The sequence below is a fragment of the Hyla sarda genome, chromosome 2, assembly GCF_029499605.1.
Source record: "Hyla sarda isolate aHylSar1 chromosome 2, aHylSar1.hap1, whole genome shotgun sequence".
Classification (NCBI taxonomy): Eukaryota; Metazoa; Chordata; class Amphibia; order Anura; family Hylidae; genus Hyla; species Hyla sarda.
Window position 1 is genome coordinate 103,846,751 of NC_079190.1, and position 27,142 is coordinate 103,873,892.

Sequence of the window (27,142 nt, forward strand, 5' to 3'; positions counted from 1 at the left end):
ATTACAGTTGAAGCATTTCTAACAGCTTTAATCATGCAAAAAAAAAAATGCTTTTAACGAAAGTCAGCAACAGTCAGATAGGCGTGGCTATGCCCACGGCCACCATGCCTATCCCCTGTATGTCAGCGCTGGGAACGCTGTGTGATTGGCACACAGGTCCCAGCACTGAGAGCCATTATTATCCTTATCTGTGGGTGGCAAGTTTTGTACTGTAGAAGAATGAACAGTGCCTATTCTTCTGTGCACTCCAGTGATGCGATGTGGGTGGCCAGCTTTTACATCAAGCGCTAGCTCTCTTTCTGCTAGTACTTGCTCCCTATGGCCCAATGCGCGGTGTAATACAGTAGCAGAATTACTTGGCCGCCTGGTCTCCTGTTTTCCTAGAGTGCACAGCGGTGATGCAATGTGGGCAGCCAGATCATTCCGCTACTGCCTTATGCTGCACATTGGGCCATAGGGAGCAAGTACAAGCAGAAAGAGAGCTAGTGCTTGCTGTAAGAGCTTGCTGCCTGCATCGCATCACCGGAGTGCACAGAAGAACAGGCACTGTTTTTTATTCTACAGTACAAAACTCGCCATCCGCAAAGAAGGATAATAAGAGCTTTCAGTACTGGGACCTGTGTGCCAATCACATAGCGTTCCCAGTGCTGAGATACAGGGAATACGCATGGCGGCCGCGGGCATAGCCACGCCTATCTGACTGTTGCTGACTTTCGTTAAAAGCATTTTTTTTTTTAGCATGATTAAAGCTGCTAGAAAGCAGCAAAACATATACTTCAACTGTATTTTCTAATAACTTTGTCATCCTTGGGCTAGTTTATGGGGGTTAAAACTCATAACAGTTATGTTTTAATGAAAAGCCCAAGGTGGGGCTGAAATTACATGGTCATCTGGAAGAGCAGTTGTTAAATGGAAAAGAAGCTACAGAGATGGCTGTGGATAATTTAGAAGTACTGAAGAGAGTACATGTGGAGCCGGGTGCTGCGCTTACTGTCGCAGACAGAGTCCTGAGTGAAGGAAATGTGACCTCAGGACCAGAGATGGATCGTGACCAGGAAGGTCGAACCACTGAACCAGATGTTGTTGCAGACCCCGGAGCTCTAGACGTCTCTGCCGGGCAGTGTTGAAACAGTGGTGAAGTGAAAGAGAAGTCTGTGAGTGAGCAGAGAGACAGCAAGAAACTGTCTGGGAGCTACCCTGAGGCCCAAGGGGGCCAAGATCCTTTCAAAGGGGATGACATCTCCGAAAGGAGGAGAGGAGTCGGAACGCGTTGGCTTGAAGGAAGACAGGCCAAGGACAGGTGACTGTCAGAGGACAAGAGAATGTCTCAACGTACAGCAGCAAGAGTGAGGAGATCACTGTAAGTAAGAGATCTCTGAAAATACTAGCTGGTCTTGGTAAGAAAAGTGAGCAGATCCAGAATCTTGAAGAAACCCTACGGATGGTTTCTGCTAAATTGGTGCAAAAGGAAGAAGAGGTTCATCGCCTGACAGAGGAGAAAAAAAAATGCTGGCAGACTTGAAGAAAGAGCAAGAAGCGAAGCTTCAGATGCAGAAAAATATGGAGCTTCACAAAAGTGAGTTTGCGGCTCTGCAGGAGGAACTGTCCCGCTCCCAGGATCAGGTGACCAGCAAGGAGAGAGAATTGGAGAGTCTGGCCAAGCAGATCTCATTCAAGGAGAAAGAATTGAATGTCCTGTGTGAAGCATATCAAGCTCTACAAAGTGATCACCAGGCTAGGTTTGTAGTCATGAAAGAGCTCGAGAAGGAGAAAGTGGTAATGGCTCATAAGCTGCAGAGCCTGGAGGCGCAGAACCAAACGCACATTAAGTCTCATGCAGCTACCTTGGATTAGCTGGGAATGCAACCCTCCGAACAAAAGGCTCAGCTAAAAGTCTGTGAGCAGAAAGTGTCCAAGATGGCGCAGCTGAATAAAGACAATGAGCAAATGAGAGAACAATTGCTGTCCCTAGAGGATACTGTCAAAAACTTGACAGAATTGCTGGAAAGAGAAAGAGAAACTGAGGCCAAAGCCACTGCTGTCCCCGTTGAAGAAGAAAAACTACTTGTGGGGCAAAAGTTGCTGGAGACAGAGGTGCTTACTGTAAAAGTGGCAGAGTCAATGGACAAAAGAAACAGAAGAGTCTGAAGATTATGAGGTGAAACCATATGGGAAGTCCTCTGAAGCGGAGACTGAGGTCCTGAGAGGTCCTCTGAAGCTGCAAGTAAATCAGTGACACTTCTGAAGGTACAGGTGCAGAGAGGCCTAGAGGAGCCAAGAGTTCTCAGCCTGCAGATGAGCCTCTGAAGGTTGGTGTCCCTAAAGAAAAGGCTAATGAGAATGCAGAGTCTTTAAAAAGAAGTCACTGTGATAGAGGACAGGGTCATGGTAAAAACCCTGGGAGGCGCTGGATTTGTTCCAGAAAATACGGGAAGAAAGTCTGCAGAAGTAGAATTTGGAGATAAGTCTGTCTCAAGGAGAAGATGGGCAGGTGCATTAAAGGGAAGCCTCCTGAAATTGTGGAAAATGTTTTAGAAATCCTGCAAATGAGTAATACATGCCTGGTTGGCTGCCAGCAAAGTTTGGGCGATAGTCATACAGTTGACAGAAGAAGACAAAGGCCTGAAGAATCAGCCTTGTCCGTACTTAGTATAACAGAGCCTTCTACAAATCACTAATCCGAGATGACCGAGAGCCTTGTTATTGGTGGCAAGCAAAAGTGTGAATGAGAGAAGTGTGTGCCAGTGAAAAGTTGTATAAAGAGTTAGCTGAAGAAGTAAGCCAGGAGTCCTGAAATCTGCTAGGAAGAGTTCGAGGAAAAGGAAAGGCAGTCGGACTCTGCCTTTTGAATACAAGTGCTTCCTCCCGGTGGTCTGAGCAGAGGGGGCAGGGGGGGGGGGGATATGTGACACTGAGGCAGGTTTCAGGGCAATGAAAGGGTGTTTTTCCAAGACCTTTAGCCTAGGTGAGCTAGCAGAGAGGCTCATCAGGTGCCTAATTGATGAGGCCAGCAGAAGTCAGCATATAAGGAAAGGAAACAGAATAGTCTGGGCTCTCCCCAAAAGACGGCAAGGTGGCTGTAAAGGGGGAGGCAGGGGTCCTAGTGAGGAGCACACAGCCAGGTGCGGTAAGTGACCCAACAGTGAAGTGGACAAGACAAGGAGTCTTGGCACACACAGCAAGAGGCTACAAACGCTGTGTGTGAACAGTGAGTAAAAGGTTGCAGGAAACTTGTGTTTTAAGCTGGTGGAGACTAGCTTACCAGTTGATAGTCAGTGATTGGAGGGTCTAGAATTTTTTTTGTTCCTGTGTTATGATTTTTATTTATCCTGCAACCTGTCTAATAAAGCTGACGAGGAGCCAGACTGCATAAAGAACTGTTGTTTGCCTGCTGAATTAAGTAGAAATGTGTCCTGTGGAGGTGTCAAGGACAATCCCAGAGCTTGCCCCAGGGTGAAATCCTTACAATATATATTCCTAATTTTAGATGGGGTAAGTTTAGGGTCACTTCTGATTAACTTCTGATCATTCATAAATCCCACCTGCTGCTGGTTATTTCATATATTATGTGAGACTGAGCTTTTGTAATTAGCTGTCAGTGGAAAATTCCACAACCCTGATCTATTCTTGTAAACTCATGATCATATTTTGACTTTCATATGAAATATGTGTTGTGGAAATGTTTTCCTTTAATACACATTAATGTATATACTGTATATATTCCGATTCTACGCAGTGCACCTTTTAGTAAAAATTACATCATATTTTTATTCTGTAGGTCCATACGGTTATAAGGATACCTAATTTATATAGGTTTTATTTAATTTTTCTACTTTAAAAAAATTATAACTACATGCACCAAAATTAGTATGTTAAAAATTGTCATCTTCTGACCCCTATAACTTTTTTATTTTTTCGTATACAGGGATGAATGAGGGCTCATTTTTTTAAGTTTTTATTGGTACCTTTTTTGTTTTGATTAGACTTTATGGCTTTTTATAAAAAAATTTGCGTATACAAAGTGACCAAAAATATTCAATTTTGGATTTTGGTATTTTTTTAACGTTTATGCCATTGACCGTGCAATTTAATTAACACTATATTTTTATAGTTTGGACATTTACGCATGCGGCAATACCAATATGTTTATGTTTTATTTTTGTCTACATATGTTATTTATTTTTTCAATGGGAAAAAGGGGGTGATTTAAACTTTTATTAAAGGGGTACTCCGGCCCTAATACATCTTACCCCCTATCCAAAGGTTAGGGGATAAGATGTATGATCGCGGGAGTCCCGCCGCTGGGGACTCCCATAATCTGTCATTCCGCACCCACCTTTGTGAGCTCTCCGCAGTGCTGGAGGCTTGCCCCTCCCATAGACTTGCATTGAAGGGGCAGGGCGGGTCATCACTCTTCACACTTTGGAGCCTCCAGCGCTGCGGAGAGCTTTGTGATAGGGGATAAGATGTATTAGGGCCAGAGTACCCCTTTAACCTCTTAAGGATGCAGGGCGTACCTGTAGGCCCTGTGCCTGCTCCCTTTCTATAATGCGGAGACCCGTGGCTAATAGCAGACATCACCGATCGCGGTGACGTACGCTATTAATCCTTTAGATGAGGCAATCAAAGTCGATTGCCTCGTCTAAAGTTACAAAAAAGTATTCCTGGCAGCTCAGTTGGGCTGATCGGGACCACCGTGGTGAAACCTTGGTGTCCCGATCAGCTAGGACGCACGAGGAGGGTCCCTTACCTGCCTCCTCAGCATCTGATCGCTGAATGACTGCTCCTTGCCTGAAATCCAGGCAAGAGCAGTCAAGCCGCGATTACACTGATCAATGCTATGCTATAGCAGTGATCAGTGTAAGAGATCAGAGTATTGTATGTTATAGTGCCCTATGGGAGCTATAACATTGCAAAAAAAAAAAGGGGAAAAAAGTTAATAAAGATGATTTAACCCCTCCCCTAATAAAAGTTTGAATCGCCCCCTTTTCTCATTTAAAATAAAAAAGTGTAAATAAAAATAAACATATGTAGTATTGACGTGTGCGTAAATGTCCAAACTCTAAAAATATATATGTAATTAAACAGCACGGTCAATGACGTACGCGCAAAAAAATTCCAAAGTGCAAAATTGCGTTTTTTTGTCACTTTATATAACATAAAAAATTAATAAAAATGTATCAAAAAGTCTGATCAAAACAATAAGTGGTACCGATAAAAACTTCAGATCACGGCGCAAAAAATGAGCCCTCATACTGCCCCTTCCCAGAGATGACAATTTTAAACATATATTAATTTTCTTGCATGTAGTTATGATTTTTTCCAGAAGTAAGACAAAATCAAACCTATATATGTAGGGTATCATTTTAATCATGTGGACCTGCAGAATAAAGATAAGGTGTCATTTTTACCGAAAAATGTACTGCGTAGAAACGGAAGCCCTCAAAAATTACAAAATGGCGTTTTTTTCTTCAATTTTGTTGCACAATGATTTTTTTTTATTTCGCTGTGGATTTTTGGGTAAAATATTGATGTCAGTACAAAGTAGAATTAATGGCATAAAAAATTAGGCCATTATATGGATTTTTAGGTGCAAAATTTAACGGGTTAAGATTTTTAAAAGGTAAGGAGGAAAAAAAGAAAGTACAAAAATGGAAAAACACTCAGTCCTTAAGGGGTTAAGGAAGGGGTTCATTCGCATTTTTTACTTTTTTTTTTAATACAATTTTATAGTACCAATTGAGGACTATTACATGCAATCTTTTGATTGCATACACTGAACAACGCTATGCAAAAGCATAGCTTTGATCAGTGTTATCGGTACTCTGCTGCTCCAGCCTGCTGAGGTATCCTGGAGCATCAGACCAACGATCGGACGGTGAGAAGGCAGGTAAGGGCCCTCTCGTCATCCTGTAAGCTGATGGGGATAGATTTTTAAAATATTTTAGATGCCACAATCAACATTGATCGCATCGTCTAAGGGGTTAATGCTGGGCATCTCCGGGATCGGTAATGTCCAGTATTAGCCACGGGTCCCGGGTCGTAACCCCGCATCATAGAAGGGGAGCAGGCGAGGGCCTACAGATATGCCCTTTGTTTTTAACGAGTTAAAGGGAAATGGTCCTGAGGTTTTACCATATATATATATATATATATATATATGGCGTTGCAACACATTGTACATGGTAAAATCCGGGGGATGTTTCTGCTCACAGGAATTGTGAGGATATGAAGTAAGGAAGTCTCCCCCCACCGGCCCCATAAGTAGTCCCCTAGGCGGGGAGCTATACTTACCTAGTCCCCCTCAGCGTGATTGACTGCCCGCATCACCGCTCTGCTCCCTAAGCAGAAAGAGCAGAGCAATGATGCAGACTGTGGCTGTGCTGGCAATCACACTGAGGGGCCTTGGTTACAGCTGGAGAAGACTGAACTAGGTAAGTACATTTCGCCGCCTAGGGGACTACTTACGGGGCCGGTAGGGGAGACTTCCTAACTGTATATCCTTACCATTCCTGTGGGCAGAAACATCTCGAAAATGGTGAAGAAGAAGATTTTACCATACATTTCGCATTGCCAGATGTTATAAATGGCAAAATCTCATGACATGTTCCCTTTAAAGTACGTTATCCATTTGAAAGGGACACCATGGCAAAATTGTTGCCCGATCAGGACCCTATTTTCAGCCTAGTGGTTGCTAACAATTCAGTTTCTCTAAAGATCGGTGTTCCACATTTTTTGAGGCGTGAACTACAAAGTTTCTCACCACTGAATAGCAAAAGTAATGGACCAATAAGGACTGTACTCCTCTCCCCAAAAAGCCCCATAGCAGCCATGTGGTCTACCTTGAAATGATGTACAATTTCTATCTATGGTACTTTCTTTATCTATCTATTTATCTACATTCTGAATCTTTCTTATACGGTCTATTCCCTAATCATTGATTTATCTGTAGCAATTTAATTATTTTTCCATAAACAATTCAAATTGAGGAATTCATCGGCAGATATTTAAACAGTCACTCTTTGTTTTCTTCTAGTTGACTAAACATGTAACCACAAACGTCATATTCATATTCCTATTCTATTTAATTATATTTATTCCTTCATATTATAAAATTGTATATGATTTAACAGGCACTTACTGTTATGGTAAAGCCTGCAAGTGAAAAGTACTAGACGACCATCATGAATCTAATTTTCAAGTAATAAGAATCAATAACATAGCCAGTGTGTTATTCTTATGGCATGCCACAGTGAATTTCATTATGTTGTCTCGTCTTTGCGGTTCATGCATTTCAAAGCATGAAACCAAAATGTTTGTGTTTAAACAAATAAATATTGCCCAGTCTTCTCCAATAAAGTCTCTACTGTGTCCGTGTCTCCTGAAGACACTGAATGTATTTTAATCTTCAAATGTCGATTTCATGGAGGTGGTTATGACATAAAAGACATGGTACTGAAGTCAGTCACAAGCTTTTTGGCTGAGTAATCCATCGAGATTATGACTATGCTCTTGAGGCCCAGTAGCAGCACAATGTGACCCTATGCCTTAGGTAATATTCTGACCATATTTTAAAGAGTACCTGTCATCAAACCATATTTTCTAAACTAACTCAGATTATATTTCCTAACGACTCCTAACACCCCTCCTTCCCTTATAATTTTTTTTCTGAGCTTTAACCTCTTAAGGACGCAGGACGTAAATGTACGTCCTGGTGCGGTGGTACTTAACGCACCAGGATGTACATTTACGTCCTGTGCATAACCGCGGGCATCGGAGCGATGCCCATGTCATGCGCGACTGATCCCGGCTGCCAGGGATCCGCCGGCAATGGCCGATACTCGCGATCTCGCGGGCGTCCGCCATTAACCCCTCAGATGCTGGGATCAATACAGATCCCGGCATCTGCGGCAGTACGCGATTTCAGTGAATGATCGGATCGCCTGCAGCGCTGCTGCGGGGATCCGATCATTCAGAACACCGCACGGAGGTCTCCTCACCTTCCTCCTTCCGTTTCCCGGCGTCTTCTGCTCTGGTCTGAGATCGAGCAGACCAGAGCAGAAGATGACCGATAACACTGATCTGTTCTATGTCCTATACATAGAACAGATCAGTATTAGCAATCATGGTATTGCTATGAATAGTCCCTATGGGGACTATTCAAGTGTAAAAAAAAATGTAAAAAAATGTGAAAAATCCCCTCCCCCAATAAAAAAGTAAAACGTCCGTTTTTTCCTTTTACCCCCAAAAAGCGTAAAAAATAAATTTAATAGACACATTTGGTATCGCCGCGTGCGTAAATGTCCGAACTATTAAAATAAAATGTTAACGATCCCGTACGGTTAACGGCGTGAACGTAAAAAAAAAATGTCCAAAATTGCTACTTTTTTTTAATACATTTTATTTAAAAAAAATTATAAAAAATTTATTAAAAGTTTTTTATATGCAAATGTGGCATCAAAAAAAAGTACAGCACATGGCGCAAAAAATGAGCCCTTATAAACGTACTAATTTGGTTAAAAAGTTAGTGATTTTTTTTTAAGCACAACAATAATATAAAAGTACGTAATAATGGGTATCATTTTAATTGTATTGACCATTAGAATAAAGAACACATGTCATTTTTTCCGTAAATTGTACGGCGTGAAAACAAAACCTTCAAAAATTAACAAAATTGCGTTTTTCTTTTTAATTTCCCCACAAAAATTGTGTTTTTTGGTTGCACCATACATTTTATGATATAATGAGTGATGTCATTACAAAGGACAACTGGTCATGCAAAAAACAAGCCCTCATACTAGTCTGGCGATGAAAATATAAAAGAGATATAATTTTTAGAAGGCGAGGAGGAAAAAACAAATACGTAAAAATTAAATTGTTTGAGTCCTTAAGGCCAAAATGGGCTGATTCCTTAAGGGATTAAAGCATACCCGCCAGATCCAACAATTTTTTTTAAAATATATCACTCAGTACCTAATCCTGACCATGTACATGTTTAATTAAGCTCACTAGTCTGAATTCCTCTCAAAGGAAGGAGGCGTGGCCTCACTGTGCAGGTCTCCGCCCCCTCCCTCAGTATGCTGTCTGCTCACATCTCCCCTAGCATTAGCACAACTACAACTCCCAGCTTGTCCTCACTGACAGTAGTGGGACACAAGCTGACAGTGGCAGGATTTTTCCTCCAGCTGTGAGCCCTGCTCTCACAGCTGTCAATCAAGGAAGTGTGTCCATGACATGGTGATGACGCATGGACACAGCAGGACTAGTATGTGTCCAAGCAGGCGGGGGGGGGGGGAGTTGTTTGACTGGCTTTTTCAGTATGAAATACAGAAAATGTTCTAATGGTTTTGCATGCTTTCTGACAGTGCCCATTTAAGGACTCATCGTTTTTCAGTTTTTGCATTTAAATTTTTTTCCTCCTTACCTTTTAAAAATCATAACCCTTTCAGTTTTCCACCTAAAAATCCATATTATGTTTGCCATCAATTCTACTTTGCAGTGAAATTAGTCATTTTAACAAAAAAATTCATGGCGAAATGTAAAAAATAATCATTGTGCGACAAAATTGAAGAAAAAAACGCCAATTTGTAATTTTTGGGAGCTTCCGTTTCTACGCAGTAAAATTTTCTGTAAAAATGACACCTTATCATTCTGTAGGTCCATGCGGTTATAATGATACCCTACTCATATAGGTTTTATTTTGTCGTACTTCTGGAAAAAATCATAACTATATGCAGGAAAATTTATACGTTTAAAAATGTCCTCTTCTCACCACTATAACTTTTAAATTTTTTCACATATGGGGATGTATGAGGGATAATTTTTTGCGCCGTGATCTGAAGTTTTCATTGGTACCATTTATGTTCTGATTTGACTTTTTGATCGCTTTTAAATAATTTTTTTATGGTATAAAAAGTGATCAAAAATAGGCTATTTTGGACTTTGGAATTTTTTTTACGTGTACGCCATTGACCGTGGGGTTTAATTAGCAATATATTTTTATAGTTTGAACATTTATGCACGCGGCGATAACACATATGTTTATATTTATTTTTATTTACATAGGTTTTTTTTATGGGAAAAGGTGGGTGATTCAGACTTTTATTAGGGAAGGGGTTAAATCCTATTTATTAAAAATTTTTTCACTTTTACTTTACAATGTTATAGCCCCTATAGGGGACTATACCATTGCACACACTGATCTCTTACACTGCTCACTGCCATGCATTAACATGACATTGATCAGTGTTATCATCGGTTGACTGCTCCTGTCTGGATCTCAGGCACAGAGCAGTCATTCGGCAATCGGACGCGCAGGAGGCAGGTAGGGATCCTCCTGGTGTACTGCAAGCTGTTTGGGACGCGGCAATTTCACCGCGGCGGTCCCGAACAGCCTGACTGAGCTGCTGGGATGCTTTCGGTTTCACTTCAGACGCTGCGGTCAACTTTGATCGCCGTGTCTGAAGGGTTAATACCGGTGATCGGTGATGTCCGGTATTAGCAGCGGGTCCAGGCCACCGGGACCGACCCTATATTATGATGCGGGGTCACCGGGTGAATTTCAGTGCCAGATGTTTCTGGTGTGGACATTCCAAATTATGTGTCCGCAAAAAGGATGAACCTGTTCATTCTTTCTACGGACTCTGCACGGAATGTGATGCGTCTATGAGACGTTTTCTGGAATGTCTGCACAGTGATTTTCTGTGCGGGCATTCTGAAGTGTGAACATAGCCTAAAGACTAAAGAATAAGAGATTCCTCAGTATAGATCAGTGTTTCCCAACCAGGGAACCTTCAGCTGTTGCAAAACTACAACTTCCAGCATACCCAGACAGCTTTGAATGTCCGGGCATGCTGGAAGTTGTAGTTTGTCAACAATTGGAAGGACCATGACAGTAACAGGGTAACAGTGGTGTAGATACAGATTGGGCAAAGATATATGTAACACTTTCTATTGTGTGTATCAATTAAATTCAAGAATTCTGTCACTGTCACAAAACCCATTAAGGATGCAGCCTGTTTTGGCCTTAAAGGGGTACTCCACTGGAAAATATATATATATTTTTTTTAATCAACTGGTGCCAGAAAGTTAAACCGATTTGTAAATTACCTCTATTAAAATATATTAATCCTTCCAGTACTTATCAGCTGCTGTATGCTCCACATTCTTTCTGCCTGACCACAGTGCTCTCTACTAAAACCTCTGTCCATGTCAGGAACTGTCCAGAGCAGGAGAGGTTTCCTATGGGGATTTGCTCCTACTATGGACAGTTTCTTAAATGGAGAGAGGTGTCAGCAGAGAGCACTGTGGTCAGAGAGAAAGGACATTCAAAAAGAAAATAACTTCCTCTGTAGTATACAGCAGCTGATAAGTACTGGAAGGATTAAGATTTTTAAATAGTTAAATATTTACTTTACAAATCTGTTTAACTTTCTGGCACCAGTTGAAGAAAAAAATGTTTTACAGCGGAGTACCCTTTTATGGACAATATATATATATATTTTTTTAATCTGACCTGTGTCACTTTATGCATTAACCCTTTAAGGACCCAGCCAATTTTCACTGTAGGACCCGGCCATTTTTTGAACATCTGACCACTGTCACTTTAAACATTAATAACTCTGGAATGCTTTTACTTATCATTCTGATTCCGAGATTGTTTTTTCGTGACATATTCTACTTTAACATAGTGGTACAATTTTGTGGTATTTTTTGAAAAGTTTGCATTTTTCTAACTTTGAAGCTCTCTGCTTGTAAGGAAATTGGATATTCCAATTAAATACTTTTTTGATTCACATATACAATATGTCTACTTTATGTTTGCATCATAAAATTGATGAGTTTTTACTTTTGGAAGACACCAGAGGGCTTCAAATTCAGCAGCAATTTTCCAATTTTTCAAAAAAATTTCAAACTCACAATTTTTCAGGGACCAGTTCAGGTTTGAAGTGGATTTGAAGGGTCTTCATATTAGAAATACCCCACAAATGACCCCATTATAAAAACTGCACCCCCAAAGTATTCAAAATGACATTCAGTAAGTGTTTTAACCCTTTTGGTATTTCACAGGAATAGCAGCAAAGTGAAGGAGAAAATTCACAATCTTCATTTTTTACACTCGCATGTTCTTATAGACCCAATTTTTGTATTTTTTACAAGGGGTAAAAGGAGCAAATTTATATTTATGTTTGTAGCCCAATTTCTCTCTAGTAAGCACATACCTCATATGCAAATTGTTCGGCGGGCGCAGTAGAGGGCTCAGAAGCGAAGGAGCGACAAGGGGATTTTGGAGAGTACCTTTTTCTGAAATGGTTTTTGGGGGGCATGTTGCCTTTAGAAAGCCCCTATGGTGCCAGAACAGCAAAAAAAAAAAAAAAACACATGCCATACCATTTTGGAAACTAGACCCCTTGAGGAACGTAGCAAGGAATAAAGTGAGCCTTAATACCCCTCAGGTGTTTCACGACTTTTGCATATGTAAAAAAAGAGAGCAAATTTTTCTCATTTTCCAATCCAACTATTTTGTCAAACACCTGTGGGGTGTTAAGGTGCACTATACCTCTTGTTACATTACGTGAGGGGTGTAGTTTCCAAAATGGGGTCACATGTTGGTGTTTATATTTTTGCTTTTATGTCAGAACCGCTGTAAAATCATCCACCCCTGTGCAAATCACCAATTTAGGCTTCAAATGTACATGGTGCGCTCTCACTCCTCAGCCTTGTTGTGCGCCCGCAGAGCATTTTAAGCCCACATATGGGGTATTTCCGTACTCAGGAGAAACTGCGTTACAAATTATTATTTTTTTTTTCCTTTTAACGCTTGTGAAAAAAAAAGTATAGGGCAACACCAGCATGTTAGTGTAATTTTTTTTTTTTTTTTTTTTTACACTAACAAGCTGGTGTAGCCCCAACTTTTCCTTTTCATAAGGGGTAAAAGGAGAAAAAGCCCCCAATATTTGTAGTGCAATTTCTCCCGAGTTCGGAGATACCCCATATGTGGCCCTAAACTGTTTCCTTGAAATACGACAGGGCTCTGAAGTGAGAGAGTGCCATACGCATTTGAGGACTAAATTAGGGATCGCATAGGGGTGGACATAGGGGTATTCTACACCAGTGATTCCCAAACAGGGTGCCTCCAGCTGTTGCTAAATTCCCAGCATGCCTGGACAGTCAGTGGCTGTCCGGAAATGCTGGGAGTTGTTGTTTTGCAACAGCTGGAGGCTCCGTTTTGGAAACACTGCCATACAATACGGTTTTCATTTTTATTGGGGGGGGGGACAGTGTAAGGGGGTGTATATGTAGTGTTTTACCCTTTATTAGGTGTTAGTGTAGTGTAGTGTTTTTAGGGTACATTCACACTGGCGTGTTACGGTGAGGGCGAGTTTCCCGCTAGGAGTTTGAGCTGCGGCGAAAAATTTGCCGCAGCCCAAACTTGAAGCAGGAAACTTACTGTAAGCCTGCCCGTGTGAATGTACCCTGTACGTTCACATGGGAGGGCAAACCACCAGCTGTTTCAAAACTACAACTCCCAGCATGTACTGACAGACCGTGCATGCTGGGAGTTGTACTTTTGCAACAGCTGGAGGCACACTGGAAAACCTTCAGTTAGGTTCTGTTACTTAACTCAGCATTTTCTAACCAGTGTGCCTCCAGCTGTTGCAAAACTACAACTCCCAGCATGTACTGATCACCGACGGGCATGCTGGCAGAAGTAGTTATGCAATAGCTGGAGGTACGCAACTACAACTCCCAGCATGTCGAGACAGCTGATTGCTGTTTGGACATGCTGGGATTTGCAGTTTTGCAACATCTGGAGGGCTACAGTTTTAGAGAACACTGCAAAGTGAACTCCAAACTGTGGTCCTCCAGCTGTTGCAAAACTACAATTCCCAGCATGCCCTGACAGCAAACAGTTGTTTGGGAATGCTAGGAGTTGTAGTTTTGCAAGTTCTGGAAGGCTACAGTTTAGGGACCACTATATAGTGGTCTCAAATTGTAGCCCTAAAGCTGTTGCAAAACTACATATTCCAGCATGCCCAAACAGCTGTCTGGGCCTGCTGGGAGTTGTAGTTTTGCAACATCTGGAGGGCTACAGTTAGAGACCACTGTATAATGGTCTCAAACTGTACCCTCCAGATGTTGCTAGGCAACTCACCGGCTTCCGTCGGATCCAGCCCCACGTCATCGCCGCCCGTCGATCTCCGTCGCCCGCAGCCTCCGACGCCCGCCCGGATCGGTAAGTGGATTTTCGGCGCCGGTCCACGTCATTTCCCCGTCCTGCCCTGCCTATTGTGGGAGGGCAGGACGGGGAAAACGAAAGTAAACCCCCCCGATCTGCTATTGGTGGTCGCGTCTAGACCACCAATAGCAGGGATAGGAGGGGTGGCACCCATGCCACCTCACTCCTATCGGTTCAGGGGGATCGTGGGTGTCTTAGACACCCACGATCCCCTTACATTCCGGGTCGCCATAGACCCGTAATGACCCGGAATTGCACAAATCGCAAGTGTGAATTCACTTGCGATTTGCCGCGATCGCCGACATGGGGGGGTCTGATGACCCCCCTCGGCAATTGCACGGGATGCCTGCTGAATGATTTCAGCAGGCATCCCGCTCCGATCCCCGCCCGGCACACGGCGGGGACCGGAACTGCCCATGACGTAACTGTACGTCATGGGTCCTTAAGACCCAGGGTGTCGGGACAGACCGTTACGTCATGGATCCTGAACGGGTTAATGTCACTGGGATGCTTTTACTTATCAGTCTGATTGCAAGATTGTTTTTTCGGGACATATTCTACTTTCAGACAGTTGTAAATTTTTGGTCGATACTTCATGAAAAAATAGAAAAATTAGCTTTTTTTTTCATTACAAAATTTGCTTGCTTGAAAGGAAAATGATAATTCCAAATAAATGACATATTGATTCACATAAACAATATGTCTACTTTATGTTGGCATCATAAATAAGACATATGTTTGCTTTTTGAAGACATTAGAGGGCTTCAAAGTTTAGCAGCAATTTTCCAATATTTCACAAAAATTTTTAAATCTGAATTTTTCAGGGACCAGTTCAATTACTCCTGAGTGTGGAAATACCCCATATGTGGACGTAAAGCGATCTGCGGGTGCACAACATGGCTTAGAAGTGAGAGCGCATGCTTTGAAAAAAACACCTACATGTGACCCCATTTTAGAAACTACACCCCTCACGGAATGTAACAAGGGATGCAGTGAACATTTACACCCCATGAAAATAAAAAAAATAATTTTTCATAGTCACTACCCACTGTTCCAAAAATCTGTCAGACACCTGTTTGGAAATACTTCATATTTGGACCTGTTGCCTTGAAATGTGACAGGGCTCCGGAGTGAATTAGCTCCATGCACATTTAAGGCCTAAATTAGGGACTTGCACAGTGGTGCCTGACCGTTGCAGAGATTATGAGGGTCTCGCATGGAGGGGGCTTGCCAGGGGCACATCCTCCTCACATGCGACATTAGGGCTGACATGTAAAGTTGCGATTTGTAAAGTTGCAGAAGTATACACCTCCTCTATGTGGTGTATATTTCTGCACCTGGTGCAAGGGCAGCTACAAAGTCACTGGATTTGCTTAGAGGACGAGGCCCCAATTTGTCCTCATCTTGGCTGCATTTGAGCCACAATCAAATTGACAAAGTTCTCACTGAAAAAAAAGCATAGTCCATTTCAGTGAGGACTGTAGGGTCAATTTGGATTCCTGGGCAACCCCTAAACCCAGGAATCAGTGGCTCATATCTGTCCGAAAATGAGGTCCAGACGGGGTCACCTATATGTGGGACAAGGGGAATTGTACGGGAGACATGGTCACTAGTATGGTGAGCCTCTACTGGAATTGCCCTTCGGAGCCTCCTTATGGGGGGGGGGGGGGCTCATCATCACTGGATGATGACAAGGGGGAAAAGGAAGAAATGTGAGATTGTAAATGTAGCATTTTAACTTTATTTCAGTGTGTAGTGCTTTTTTACATTTTCTGTAGGCTTTTTTGGGGTGCAGTTTTTTATTTTTGTACTTTTTTGTTTTTTTGGGTTTGTTTTGCAACTTGTTCTGCACTGTGCGGCAAGACCATACTCTGTGTGCAGCTTGTGCTGATTGTTGATCAGTGATTTATTACTGATCAGCAGTATTTTGGGATGCAGATTCTTTTTTTTTGCACTTTTTTGTATGTGTTTGTGGTCCGTGCCACCAGCTACTTTTCTGCGCTGTGTGGCTGGACCCCAAACTCCCCCAATAAAAAGAGCAAAAGGAAACACCTATACCCTCAAAAAATTGCTGATATATTCCGTAATGTACTATTAGGAAACATACCTGGAACAGATCACATGACTACATGACCCTTTCACGGAAGCCATGCCAAATTTCATGCCCAAAAGCAATTTTATCCTCCCAGTATTTCTGTTTTAACTCTTCTCCTTTATGTTATAGTAGATGGAAAACTTTTTTTTTATAATTTCACAAGAGACTATTCCACTTCGTACATGAAAAGCTCTGGGCAAAAAATATTTCTTAGCAAAAAAATAAAAAAGGAACAAACTCATAGGCGGATGATTCACAAGGGGGAATCTTTAATAGAACAATGATATTTTCATAAGAAATTATTAAAAAGTTTCTTGTAATTAAGATGTAAAAATGTCATTATTCATGTGCTGTGCTAGGAAAAAGTTACTTTCAGATGCATTTTCTGAGAATTCTCTATTTTAAAGTGCAGAGCTATCAGTCAGACAAAACATGGAACATAATTGCAAACTTTATTCTAAAATTGTATTAAAGTGATACAGTACCTTATATGTGTGCAATATAACTTTTTTCATATGTTCAATGAATGGTGTTTTTGGAAAACACAAAATATCTAAGTATATACATACATAAATACATACTTATTGGCAAATAAAATATTGCACCCAGATAAAAATGTTGGATTACTGGAGAACTATTTGGTAACGGTTGGGTTAGAGCATGGAACCTCATGGTAAGTGTTTTAAAGGGGTTATCCAACATAAGGTGATTTTAGTACATACCTGCCAGACAGTAATGGACATGCTTAGGAAGGATCGGCACTTGTCTTGGGGCTAAATGGCTATGTTGTGAGATTACCATAACACTGTGGCTAGCTTTTTGTGAACTGGTATTTCCTGTTTGAGTTTCCTTCTTTGCCAAATCCCATAATTCCATTTTCCTCCCTCCCACACATCAGCCACCCCACCCATTGAAACATAAATTAGCTACATCCATACAAAATACCTTTGTTTCTCAATCAGGGTGCCTACAGCTGTTGCAAAAATACAATTAGTTGCAGATTGATCTCTCTCCCACCAAGCTATGGCTCAACCCATTGAAGCAGACAGGCTCCCTGTCATCAGCTGACTAGTGATGTAAAGTCTCAGCCACATTGCAACCTGGGAAAAATCTGAGACAACAGTCATTTTGTATGTTGGTAAAAATAAATATTGGGGTGAAAATCACATAAGAATTGTGAGAAAACCATCACACACAGGTAAAGACTACCAGACTACCAGACTACCTGGTATATTATGAACTACACTAACTTTACAGCCCCTGTAGCATAGTCAAATAAAAAATAAATCCTGGCATACCCCTTTAATCCTGCCTTTGCTGTGAAAAGACACACTGCTTAAACTGTTGGTGTGATGATCTATGAAGCCATCATATATGACATTTGGTTACCCCTTATAGTTATATGAGGGGCACCATCAGTGATATGTGTAGGACATTCTGCTGCCACGTGTGTGGACTCTCATGGCTTCCAACTGGTATTTTCTGCAGGATAATGCTCGCTTACACACAGCAAGGTCCTCCCAGGAATGTCTCCACCAGAATGGAACACCTTTTTGGCCTGCCTGGTCGTGAAATTTTTTGCCATGCGGGCTTTTATGGGACCAGCTAGAATACCAGCTTTTGAAGCCTCCTTAAAGTTTTCCCCCAATAGAAGTATCCTTTTGCTCCAATATTGTAACCACTTACATATATATATATATATATATATATATATATATATATATATTATCATTACATTCACACATACACAGTTGCATTTAATTTCAACAAATCCTTCTTGGTACATTACTCTTTTGTTAAATAGTGTATACAGTGGAGTATATGGAGTTGCTATGGTTTTATTTGTCTGTATAAGTATACGTTCACATAAGCTGATGTGTAGTGAGTTTTCCACCGCAGGTTTAAAGGGGTACTCCACTGCCTCAGCATCCTCCAGAACATTTGGTTCCGAACGCAGGGTGCAGGCTATGGAGGTTGTGATGTCACGGCCACTCCCCTCATGACATCACGTAACACCACACCCCCTCTATGCAAGTCTACGGGAGGGATGGCCATCACGCTCCCTCCCATAGACTTGCATTCAGGGGGCGTGACGTTACGACCCCCGCAGCCCTCCCCCAACATTTGGAACTAAATGTTCTGGACGCTGGGGCAGTGGAGTACCCCTTTAAACCATGGAGGATTTTCCGAAGCAGACCCCATTCAAGTCAAGGTAAACTGCTGTGATTTTCTACTGCCGATTTGCTGCTCAAACTCACAGTGGCTATACGTCCGCCAGTGTGACCTCTGGATCATGACTCTGAATCAACGAATATGTTATATTAGTAGAATACATTTTATTGTGTGCTGCCGTGTGTGTTAACTTTTTTCACACAGGCAAGAAAGACACAATTTCCCAGGACGAAAACAATCAGAGTATTATTTATGATTCTAGTCCTAGTCAGATCTGGCTGGTATACACAAGACAAAAACTGTCCATAGCAACCAACCCCAGAGAAGATTTCATTGATGAGGTAAAATGAAAGCTAAGCCATGATTGGCTGCTATAGGAAAATAAGGCACAGGCATGATGAATCTGGGCCATTATGTTTATTGAAATAAATTGACCAATTATTAACAGATCTTGGGGAGGTTTATCAAAACCTGTGCAAAGGATAAGTTACCCAGGTACTCATAGCAACCAATCAGATCGCTTCTTTTATTTTTCAGAAATTAAATAAGTGATCAGATTTTTTGCTATGGGCAACTGATCCTGTTTTCCTTTCCACATATTTCAATAAATCTCCTTGTGTTTTAACTCATTAAAAACTTTTAGTGCAGAGTTATGCCATGTATTTACAGTATGGTACAATTTGGGTTTCACAGTGTACACCTACTGAGCTGAGTGCTGGTGGACACATTTGCTCAGTCACTCATCCAACAGCCAGGTCTTAGTCTCTGTAAGATTCTTCACTACTTGTTAGGATTGATGGAATTTTGAAAGTAGTAAAGGACTAAATGATCAGTTGCCAGAGGCAGAAGGAGACTGACTCTGCTCAGAGTCTGTGCCAATGTCATAAATTAGAATCAAAACCAAGAGCGACACATGGATGCAGAAAAAAAAAATAAAAATACCCTACTCTTCTAAACTGCATAGTGGAACACAGCAATGCAAAAATAAAACTCTTTTATATCTGTCTATTTCAACTATCTTTTATATAGTTTATTTTTCTCATGTATTATTACTGTTTTTGAAGTCATGAAATCTATTAGGCCCTGGAGGGTGAAATAACAAATATTGCAGTGTATTGTGGGTCCATTTCCGTTTATTACTTCTTTTCACTCCATTTGTTCGATTTTTTTTTAATTGTTTGACCTTTTAAAATTGTGCAATTATTTAAATTTTTGTATTGACATTTAGATAAAACCTAAAATGTAGCATCTAAGCTTAAATTAATTATGTCAGTGTCAGAATCACTATTAAACCAATAAAATGATTGGGAAATACCTGAAAACCACCACACTGTACCGGTCACACAGGCTTGTTCACATAATCTGAGAGGTCAAGAGTTTTAACCCCTTAACGTCTTTTCATTTTTGCCTTTTATTTTAACTTTTTCTAAATTTTCCATTGACAGAGCAGTTTGAGAGCCTTTTTGTGGGAATAACTGTACTTTAATGGCCCCTTTCATTTTACCATAAAATGTAATGCCAAACAAAAAAAATATATTTGAAGTGTAAAAGTTTTCTTATTAAACTTCTCTAATATACTGTACATTGCATTGTTTTTTTTTTTTTATTATGCATTGCACTGAGTTGTTTCTGAAAAAAATCTAAAATGTAAATGCATGGGTCAGATGGAACATGACAAAGTACATATCTACAGGATATACCGACACACAGGCATTGTCTGTAGTTATCTTCCACAGAACTTCATAGGTCTACATATGACTCAAAGTTTTTTAGATACATAGAGGCAATGACATAGTAGACTGCAAAAGGTAAAAATTTCCCTTTCTTTTCTTGACCTAGGAATTTATTTGATCCCAGGTTGCTCTGATGTCCCTTTAAGGAGATTTTATACAGTTTTTAGGGGCTGGAATATAGCAGGTCATCTCTAGAATGTTACGCCGAGCGCTCCGGGTCCCCGTTCCTCCCCGGAGCGCTCGCCTCATCCTCGTTGCTGCAGCGCCCCGGTCAGATCCACTGACCGGGTGCGCTGCGGTCCCGCCTCCAGCCGGGATGCGATTCGCGATGCGGGTGGCGCCCGCTCGCGATGCGCACCCCGGTCCCCGTACCTGACTCGCTCTCCGTCGGTCCTGTCCCGGCGCGCGCGGCCCCGCTCCCTAGGGCGCGCGCGCGCCGGGTCTCTGCGATTTAAAGGGCCAGTGCACCTATGATGGTGCCTGGCCCAATCTTCCAATTAGCTTAATTGTTGCACTTGTGCCTAGTGAAAGCGTTCCCTTGTTTGTTCCTAGCCCGTGTTCCTGACCTCCTGCCGTTGCCCCTGACTACGATCCTTGCCGCCTGCCCCCGACCTTCTGCTACGCCCGACCTTGCTTCTGTCTACTCCCTTGTACCGCACCTATCTTCAGCAGTCAGAGAGGTTGAGCCATTGCTAGTGGATACGACCTGGTCACTACCGCCGCAGCAAGACCATCCCGCTTTGCGGCGGGCTCTGGTGAAAACCTGTAGTGGCTTAGAACCGGTCCACTAGCGCGGTCCTCGCCAATCCCTCTCTGGCACAGAGGATCCACTACCTGCCAGCCGGCATCGTGACAGTAGATCCGGCCATGGATCCCGCTGAAGTTCCTCTGCCAGTTGTCACCGACCTCCCTACACTGGTCGCCCAGCAAGCCCTAAAGATCGCCCAACGAAATCAACAGCTGGCATACTTGACCTCCGTGACACTGCATCTTCAGTCACAGATACAGCAAATTCAGTCACAGCTACAGCTGCAACAACCATCTCCTCCGCCGGCTCCTGCAACTCCTCCGCAGCAATCGGCCGCTCCTAACCCCTGCTTGTCCCTGCCGGACAAATTTGATGGGGTCCGCAATGATCCTGCCACAGCCACAGTCCAGTCCTACTTCGCTGAGGTCCGTGGTGTCTTCGAGGAGCCTGCCCGAGCCTCTTCTGCCAAGACTGCCCTGCTGAACCTGGCCCAGGGTGTTTCTTCCGTTGGCGAGTACGCCATTCAGTTCCGTGCTCTTGCTTCCGAGTTGTCCTGGAATAGTGAGATTCTCTGCGCGACCTTTAAAAAAGGCCTATCCAGCAACATTAAAGATGTTCTGGCCGCACGAGAAACTCCTGCTAACCTGCATGAACTCATTCATCTTGCCACTCGCATTGACATGCGTTCTTCCGGATGGCGTCTGGAGCTCCGCCTGGATATGGACTTTGTTCGCACGAGGCGTTTTTTCTCCCCGGCTCCTCTCTCCTCTGGTCCTCTGCAATCTGTTCCTGTGCTTCCCGCCGCGGAGGCTATGCAAGTTGACCGGTCTCGCTTGACACCTCAAGAGAGGACACGACGCCGCATGGAGAATCTTTGCCTGTACTATGCCGGTACCGAACACTTCCTGAAGGATTGTCCTATCCGTCCTCCCCGCCTGGAAAGACGTACGCTGACTCCGCACAAAGGTGACACAGTTCTTGATGTCGACTCTGCTTCTCCACGCCTTACTGTGCCTGTGCGGATATCTGCCTCTACCTTCTCCTTCTCTACTATGGTCTTCTTGGATTCCGGATCTGCAGGAAAAATTTTTTTGGCCTCTCTTATCAACAGGTTCTACGTCCCTGTGACCAGTCTCGCCAGACCCCTCTACATCTATTGTATTAACAATGAAAGATTGGACTGTCTCATGCGTTTCCGCACAGAACCCCTCCTAATGTGCATCGGACCTCATCACGGAAAAATTGACTTTTTTTTCCTCAGGTTCTTTGGCCCCAAGAAGAGGGGGAGACCCAAGGGGGGGGGGTACTGTTACGCCGAGCGCTCCGGGTCCCCGTTCCTCCCCGGAGCGCTCGCCTCATCCTCGTTGCTGCAGCGCCCCGGTCAGATCCACTGACCGGGTGCGCTGCGGTCCCGCCTCCAGCCGGGATGCGATTCGCGATGCGGGTGGCGCCCGCTCGCGATGCGCACCCCGGTCCCCGTACCTGACTCGCTCTCCGTCGGTCCTGTCCCGGCGCGCGCGGCCCCGCTCCCTAGGGCGCGCGCGCGCCGGGTCTCTGCGATTTAAAGGGCCAGTGCACCTATGATGGTGCCTGGCCCAATCTTCCAATTAGCTTAATTGTTGCACTTGTGCCTAGTGAAAGCGTTCCCTTGTTTGTTCCTAGCCCGTGTTCCTGACCTCCTGCCGTTGCCCCTGACTACGATCCTTGCCGCCTGCCCCCGACCTTCTGCTACGCCCGACCTTGCTTCTGTCTACTCCCTTGTACCGCGCCTATCTTCAGCAGTCAGAGAGGTTGAGCCGTTGCTAGTGGATACGACCTGGTCACTACCGCCGCAGCAAGACCATCCCGCTTTGCGGCGGGCTCTGGTGAAAACCTGTAGTGGCTTAGAACCGGTCCACTAGCGCGGTCCTCGCCAATCCCTCTCTGGCACAGAGGATCCACTACCTGCCAGCCGGCATCGTGACATAGAACAGGGACCCAACTCTCTCCTCTGAAGCAGTGAGCCATCATGTGCTCTATTCATTGTGTATAGAAGCAACAGAGATACCCAAATACATCACTTGGGCATCTCCAGCACTCTTATAGACAATGAATGGAGCACATGCCAATCCATTGCTCCATTCAGTAGGATGAGTCGTGTCTAGTGTTGAGCTGCTGCACAGTGCAACTGAACACTTTTGTCACAATAAACCAGGATTTTCTTTATCACATCGTGACAATTTTGGTGTAGTTCATCCAGGAGTAGTAGTCCTCAAAGTGCCCATGCACATTATGGAAATTATCTGCATAAGGCAGAATTTTTATTCCGTACTGCCAAAAGAATGAACATGCTCTTTCCTTCGACAAAATTCCACCTAAAAATGCAATGCCGGACAGCACTGGGGTACTCCGATAGACAATATATTTTTTTTTTTTTTAAATCAGCTGGTGCCAGAAAGTTAAACAGATTTGTAAATTACTTCAATATAAAAATCTTAATCCTTCCAGTATTTATCAGCTGCTGTATACTACAGAGGAAGTTGTGTAGTTCTTTTCTGTCTGACCAAAGTGCTCTTTGCTGACACCTCTGCCCATGTAAGGAACAGTCCAGAGCAGGAGAGGTTTGCTAAGGGGATTTGCTCCTGTGGTGAGCTTGAGGGGTGATGGTGTCTGGAGTGTTGGGAAGTGGTAGAGTAGAGTATAGTGTGGTGTCCCGATACCGTATTTCATACTGTACCTCTGTAGAGGTCCCCATAGTCAGAGTCCCTAGGAACGTCGGGGTCCCTCTTTTATAGTTATCCCCTCGTCACCCCTTATTTGGTTCATATTTGTATAGAAATTCATATAAATATAAGTATAAATATGTATATATTCAAATGCCTACCTGTTCAGCGTAGCAGGACCTGCGGGTCATGTCATTAGGTTCAGAACTCTATGGTTTTGCTAAAGGACCTTTGGTGGTTCTCAATACGTGTTCACCCACAATGCAATGTACCGGTGAGTGACAGTTGTTATGGACCAATACAAAACGGCCGGCCTTCCCATATAAGGGAGCTGTGCCATCTTGATCGTTCTCTTGGGTTGCTGACTCTGGAAGAGGTAGGACCTCCGCAGCTTACAAGAAAATTTACTAGGCCAAAGCTTTGCGGCCTCGGCCTCTAGCATAGCGGATATACTAAGCAATTCCCCGCTACTCACCGCAAGATCACTGGACCTAAACGCACCCTTAAATCCAGCGGATCTATGCTACAAAATCTCTGAGAAGCTAAATTGAGCTTATCTGATCCCAAACAACTGTCAATCGCTGCTCAGCTATATCTGTAGAGACTCTGTTATCTGGACTGTTACTATTGCTGCATGTACAGAAATTCATCAGTAAAAGTTCCTGCAAGTTTTCAGTTAACAGTGGTTGTGGACAATCCTTTATTCTACATTCACCTATTACTCTTGGGAAGGGGGGCAATAGGCCTATCAAGACAGCATTTAACCCTCACCCTGGCATCACGAGTGACAAGGGTTAACAGCGCCCTTTATTATCCTGAACCGCAACACCCTAACTACCCTACACCCCACAAGGCTTTATCCCCCAAGGTTACCACAATAGGATTAACCCTTAATTGTTGTGACGCCAGGGTGCGGTGAAAAGGGTTAACAGCGCCCTTTATTATCCTGAACCGCAACACCCTAACTACCCTACACCCCACAAGTCTTTATCCCCCAAGGTTACCATAATAGGATTAACCCTTAATTGTTGTGACGCCAGGGTGAGGTTTCCTCAATGCAATGGTCCTACCGCCAACCGTCCCAAAAACAATAGGGAGGAATAAATGAATGTCCACAGCAGAAGATGATGAAAACCGGTATAAACTTTGCTGTATATTTTATGCAACTGCAGGTAACATAACAGTCTTTTAGCAGAAGACCGTGGTACAGGCTCCTCAAAGGTTTGCTGGGACTTCTGAGGTTAATGAGCTTAGGTATGCTAGCCAATGTGCTACTGAATTTTTGAGTTGCAGTAGAAACACAGGATTTGTAGTTTTTAGCTGGATAACTCACGGTTTTGTGGCTGCGGAAGATTTAGGCTAGGTTCAGACTACGGAATTACCGATTGTCTGCCTGCAAAATTTTCCGCTACTATTTTCCGCCTCCAAAGGGGTTTTTCAGTTTCATGCGTAATTTTGTCATTTCCGCGAGTAATCCGCCGCTATTCCGAACAGAAATGACGCCACGAAATCCGCCTTAAATTTCCTCTTAAATTCGATGCCGAAAACAGTGGGAGCGCACAGAGAGCCAGGTTCAGCCCCTTTTGGACCATGTGATCACATGACCCGACCCAGGTCCGTCAATTTTTTCAAGTTTGGTTGGGGAAGTAAGCTGCTGAGGTACAGACATGAGCCGGCAAGCCTATTCCCGAATGTGTATAAGCACAGAGGATGTCATCACTGAGGTATAAACTATGTCACATACTATTTGATGTATCCAAAGTCAACTTTGTATGTTGTTTGTTCTTAGTAATGTTTTATAAAATGTCCACAAAATAGGCATTTGTGTTTTAGGGTAAAGTGTACTATGGGCCTGAGAAGATCTGCATTTAGCCAAGCACATGATTCCAAATACACATAGTTTTCTAATGGCAGCATTTACAGTGTAATACGGCCATGAGGAGATCTGCATGTAGCCCAGCACATGTTTCCAAATACCCACACTTTGCTAATGGCAGCATGTACAGTGTACTATGGGCTTGAGGAGATTTGCATTTTGACAAGCACATGTAGTTCTAAAATATGGTGAATCTGGTATTATTAATTTTTGTTTTGTCCCAAAAATGTGGTTGTAGGTAGAGTGTCATCCCTGGATTTGGGATAAGGGCCATGGTGAATATTTTAATAGAACCAGACATGAAGAAGCATGGCATGAGATTGCAGTAGCCTTATTTGACAACTTTGATCAAATGTCTTCTTCAATTCAGAATGAGATTTGTAAGTTTGGTATATTTTTTTTATTTATAACTTGTACAATTTATCAACATCAAATAATGAAAAGGATGCCAATCTAATTTTTCTAAGTAACATATATCTTTGTACTTTTAATTCCTCGTGTACACTTTTATCTTGAAGTTGATCCAACTATTTAGATCCCTATTTATCTTTGTGTTTATATTCCCTTGGTGTACACATGTACATTAATCATAGCCTTATATATTGCAAGACAACCATCACTAATTTTGTTAACGGATGATTTTGCTTGAATTTTTGTACCTGTATCTTGGTTTATTATATTTTTACAAGATAAAAATCATTTTTTTGTTACATTTTAAAATACTATATAGTAAAGGACATCAGAAACCAATGGAAATCTGCAAGCGACTATTTTGTTAAGGGTATCAAGAAAGCAGAAAAAAGTGGGTCAGCTGGTGGCAAAAGGAAAAAAATACCCTATGAGGACCAACTTCAATTTTTACGCCCTAACAGAGTTCTCAGACCGTAAGTACATGTTGAATTTCTGCATGCAGGTTTATCACCCATACTCTCCCTTCTATCTAAGCTAATAAAAATTTCACATCTGTTTATTCTAGAACTTCAGGCAACTTTCAGGCACCATCTAATACACAACAAGATGCAGATGAAGAGCCAAGGTCGGAGCCAGTACGTTCAGACACACCTTTGGAATCTGAAGCACCAGGCCCATCCAATCCGTTGGAAGATTTTGACCAACATCTGGATGTAGAGGAGGATGTGTCTAACCTTAGCACTGATCAGCCCCCCAGCAGCACACCTACACCAGCTGCTGGTGAGATTGAAGAGATGGAAGAAGCCACTAACATACCTTCTTCACAAACAACGACAAGACCTCCCACTGCTTGAAGGATCCATAGATCCCTCCGAATAACTGATAGTCAGCTTGAGGTTGAAAGTCAAGCTCTATCATTTATTCGGAGGGTTGACAGCAGTGATGACAGTTCTTATTTTTGGTATGAAATGGCGTCTTGCTGCCGTAAAGTGGCTCTTGACCGCCAAAACCATTTAAAGCATACTGTCACGCTGTTGCGCAAGTCTTTCTTTCCCCCCAGGCCCTGCCTCCATTAGAGGATATGATTGAAAATTTGCACATCACAGCTGGACACAGGGCCCCCAGCCCTCCACCACCTGCACACAATATTTCCACACAAACCGAGG

At 42.9% G+C, this 27,142-nt stretch overlaps 1 protein-coding gene across 1 annotated transcript; it reads left to right on the plus strand.

The window, feature by feature from the left end:
• The first annotated feature begins 18,426 nt into the window (after positions 1–18,426).
• On the plus strand, positions 18,427–26,830 carry LOC130358859 (uncharacterized). Its single transcript, XM_056562755.1, has 4 exons — positions 18,427–18,546; positions 25,804–25,945; positions 26,296–26,449; positions 26,542–26,830. Exons 1-4 carry the CDS (start codon positions 18,469–18,471, stop codon positions 26,828–26,830), a joined length of 663 nt encoding a protein of 220 aa, XP_056418730.1. The 5' UTR covers positions 18,427–18,468.
• The last annotated feature ends 312 nt before the right edge of the window (positions 26,831–27,142 follow it).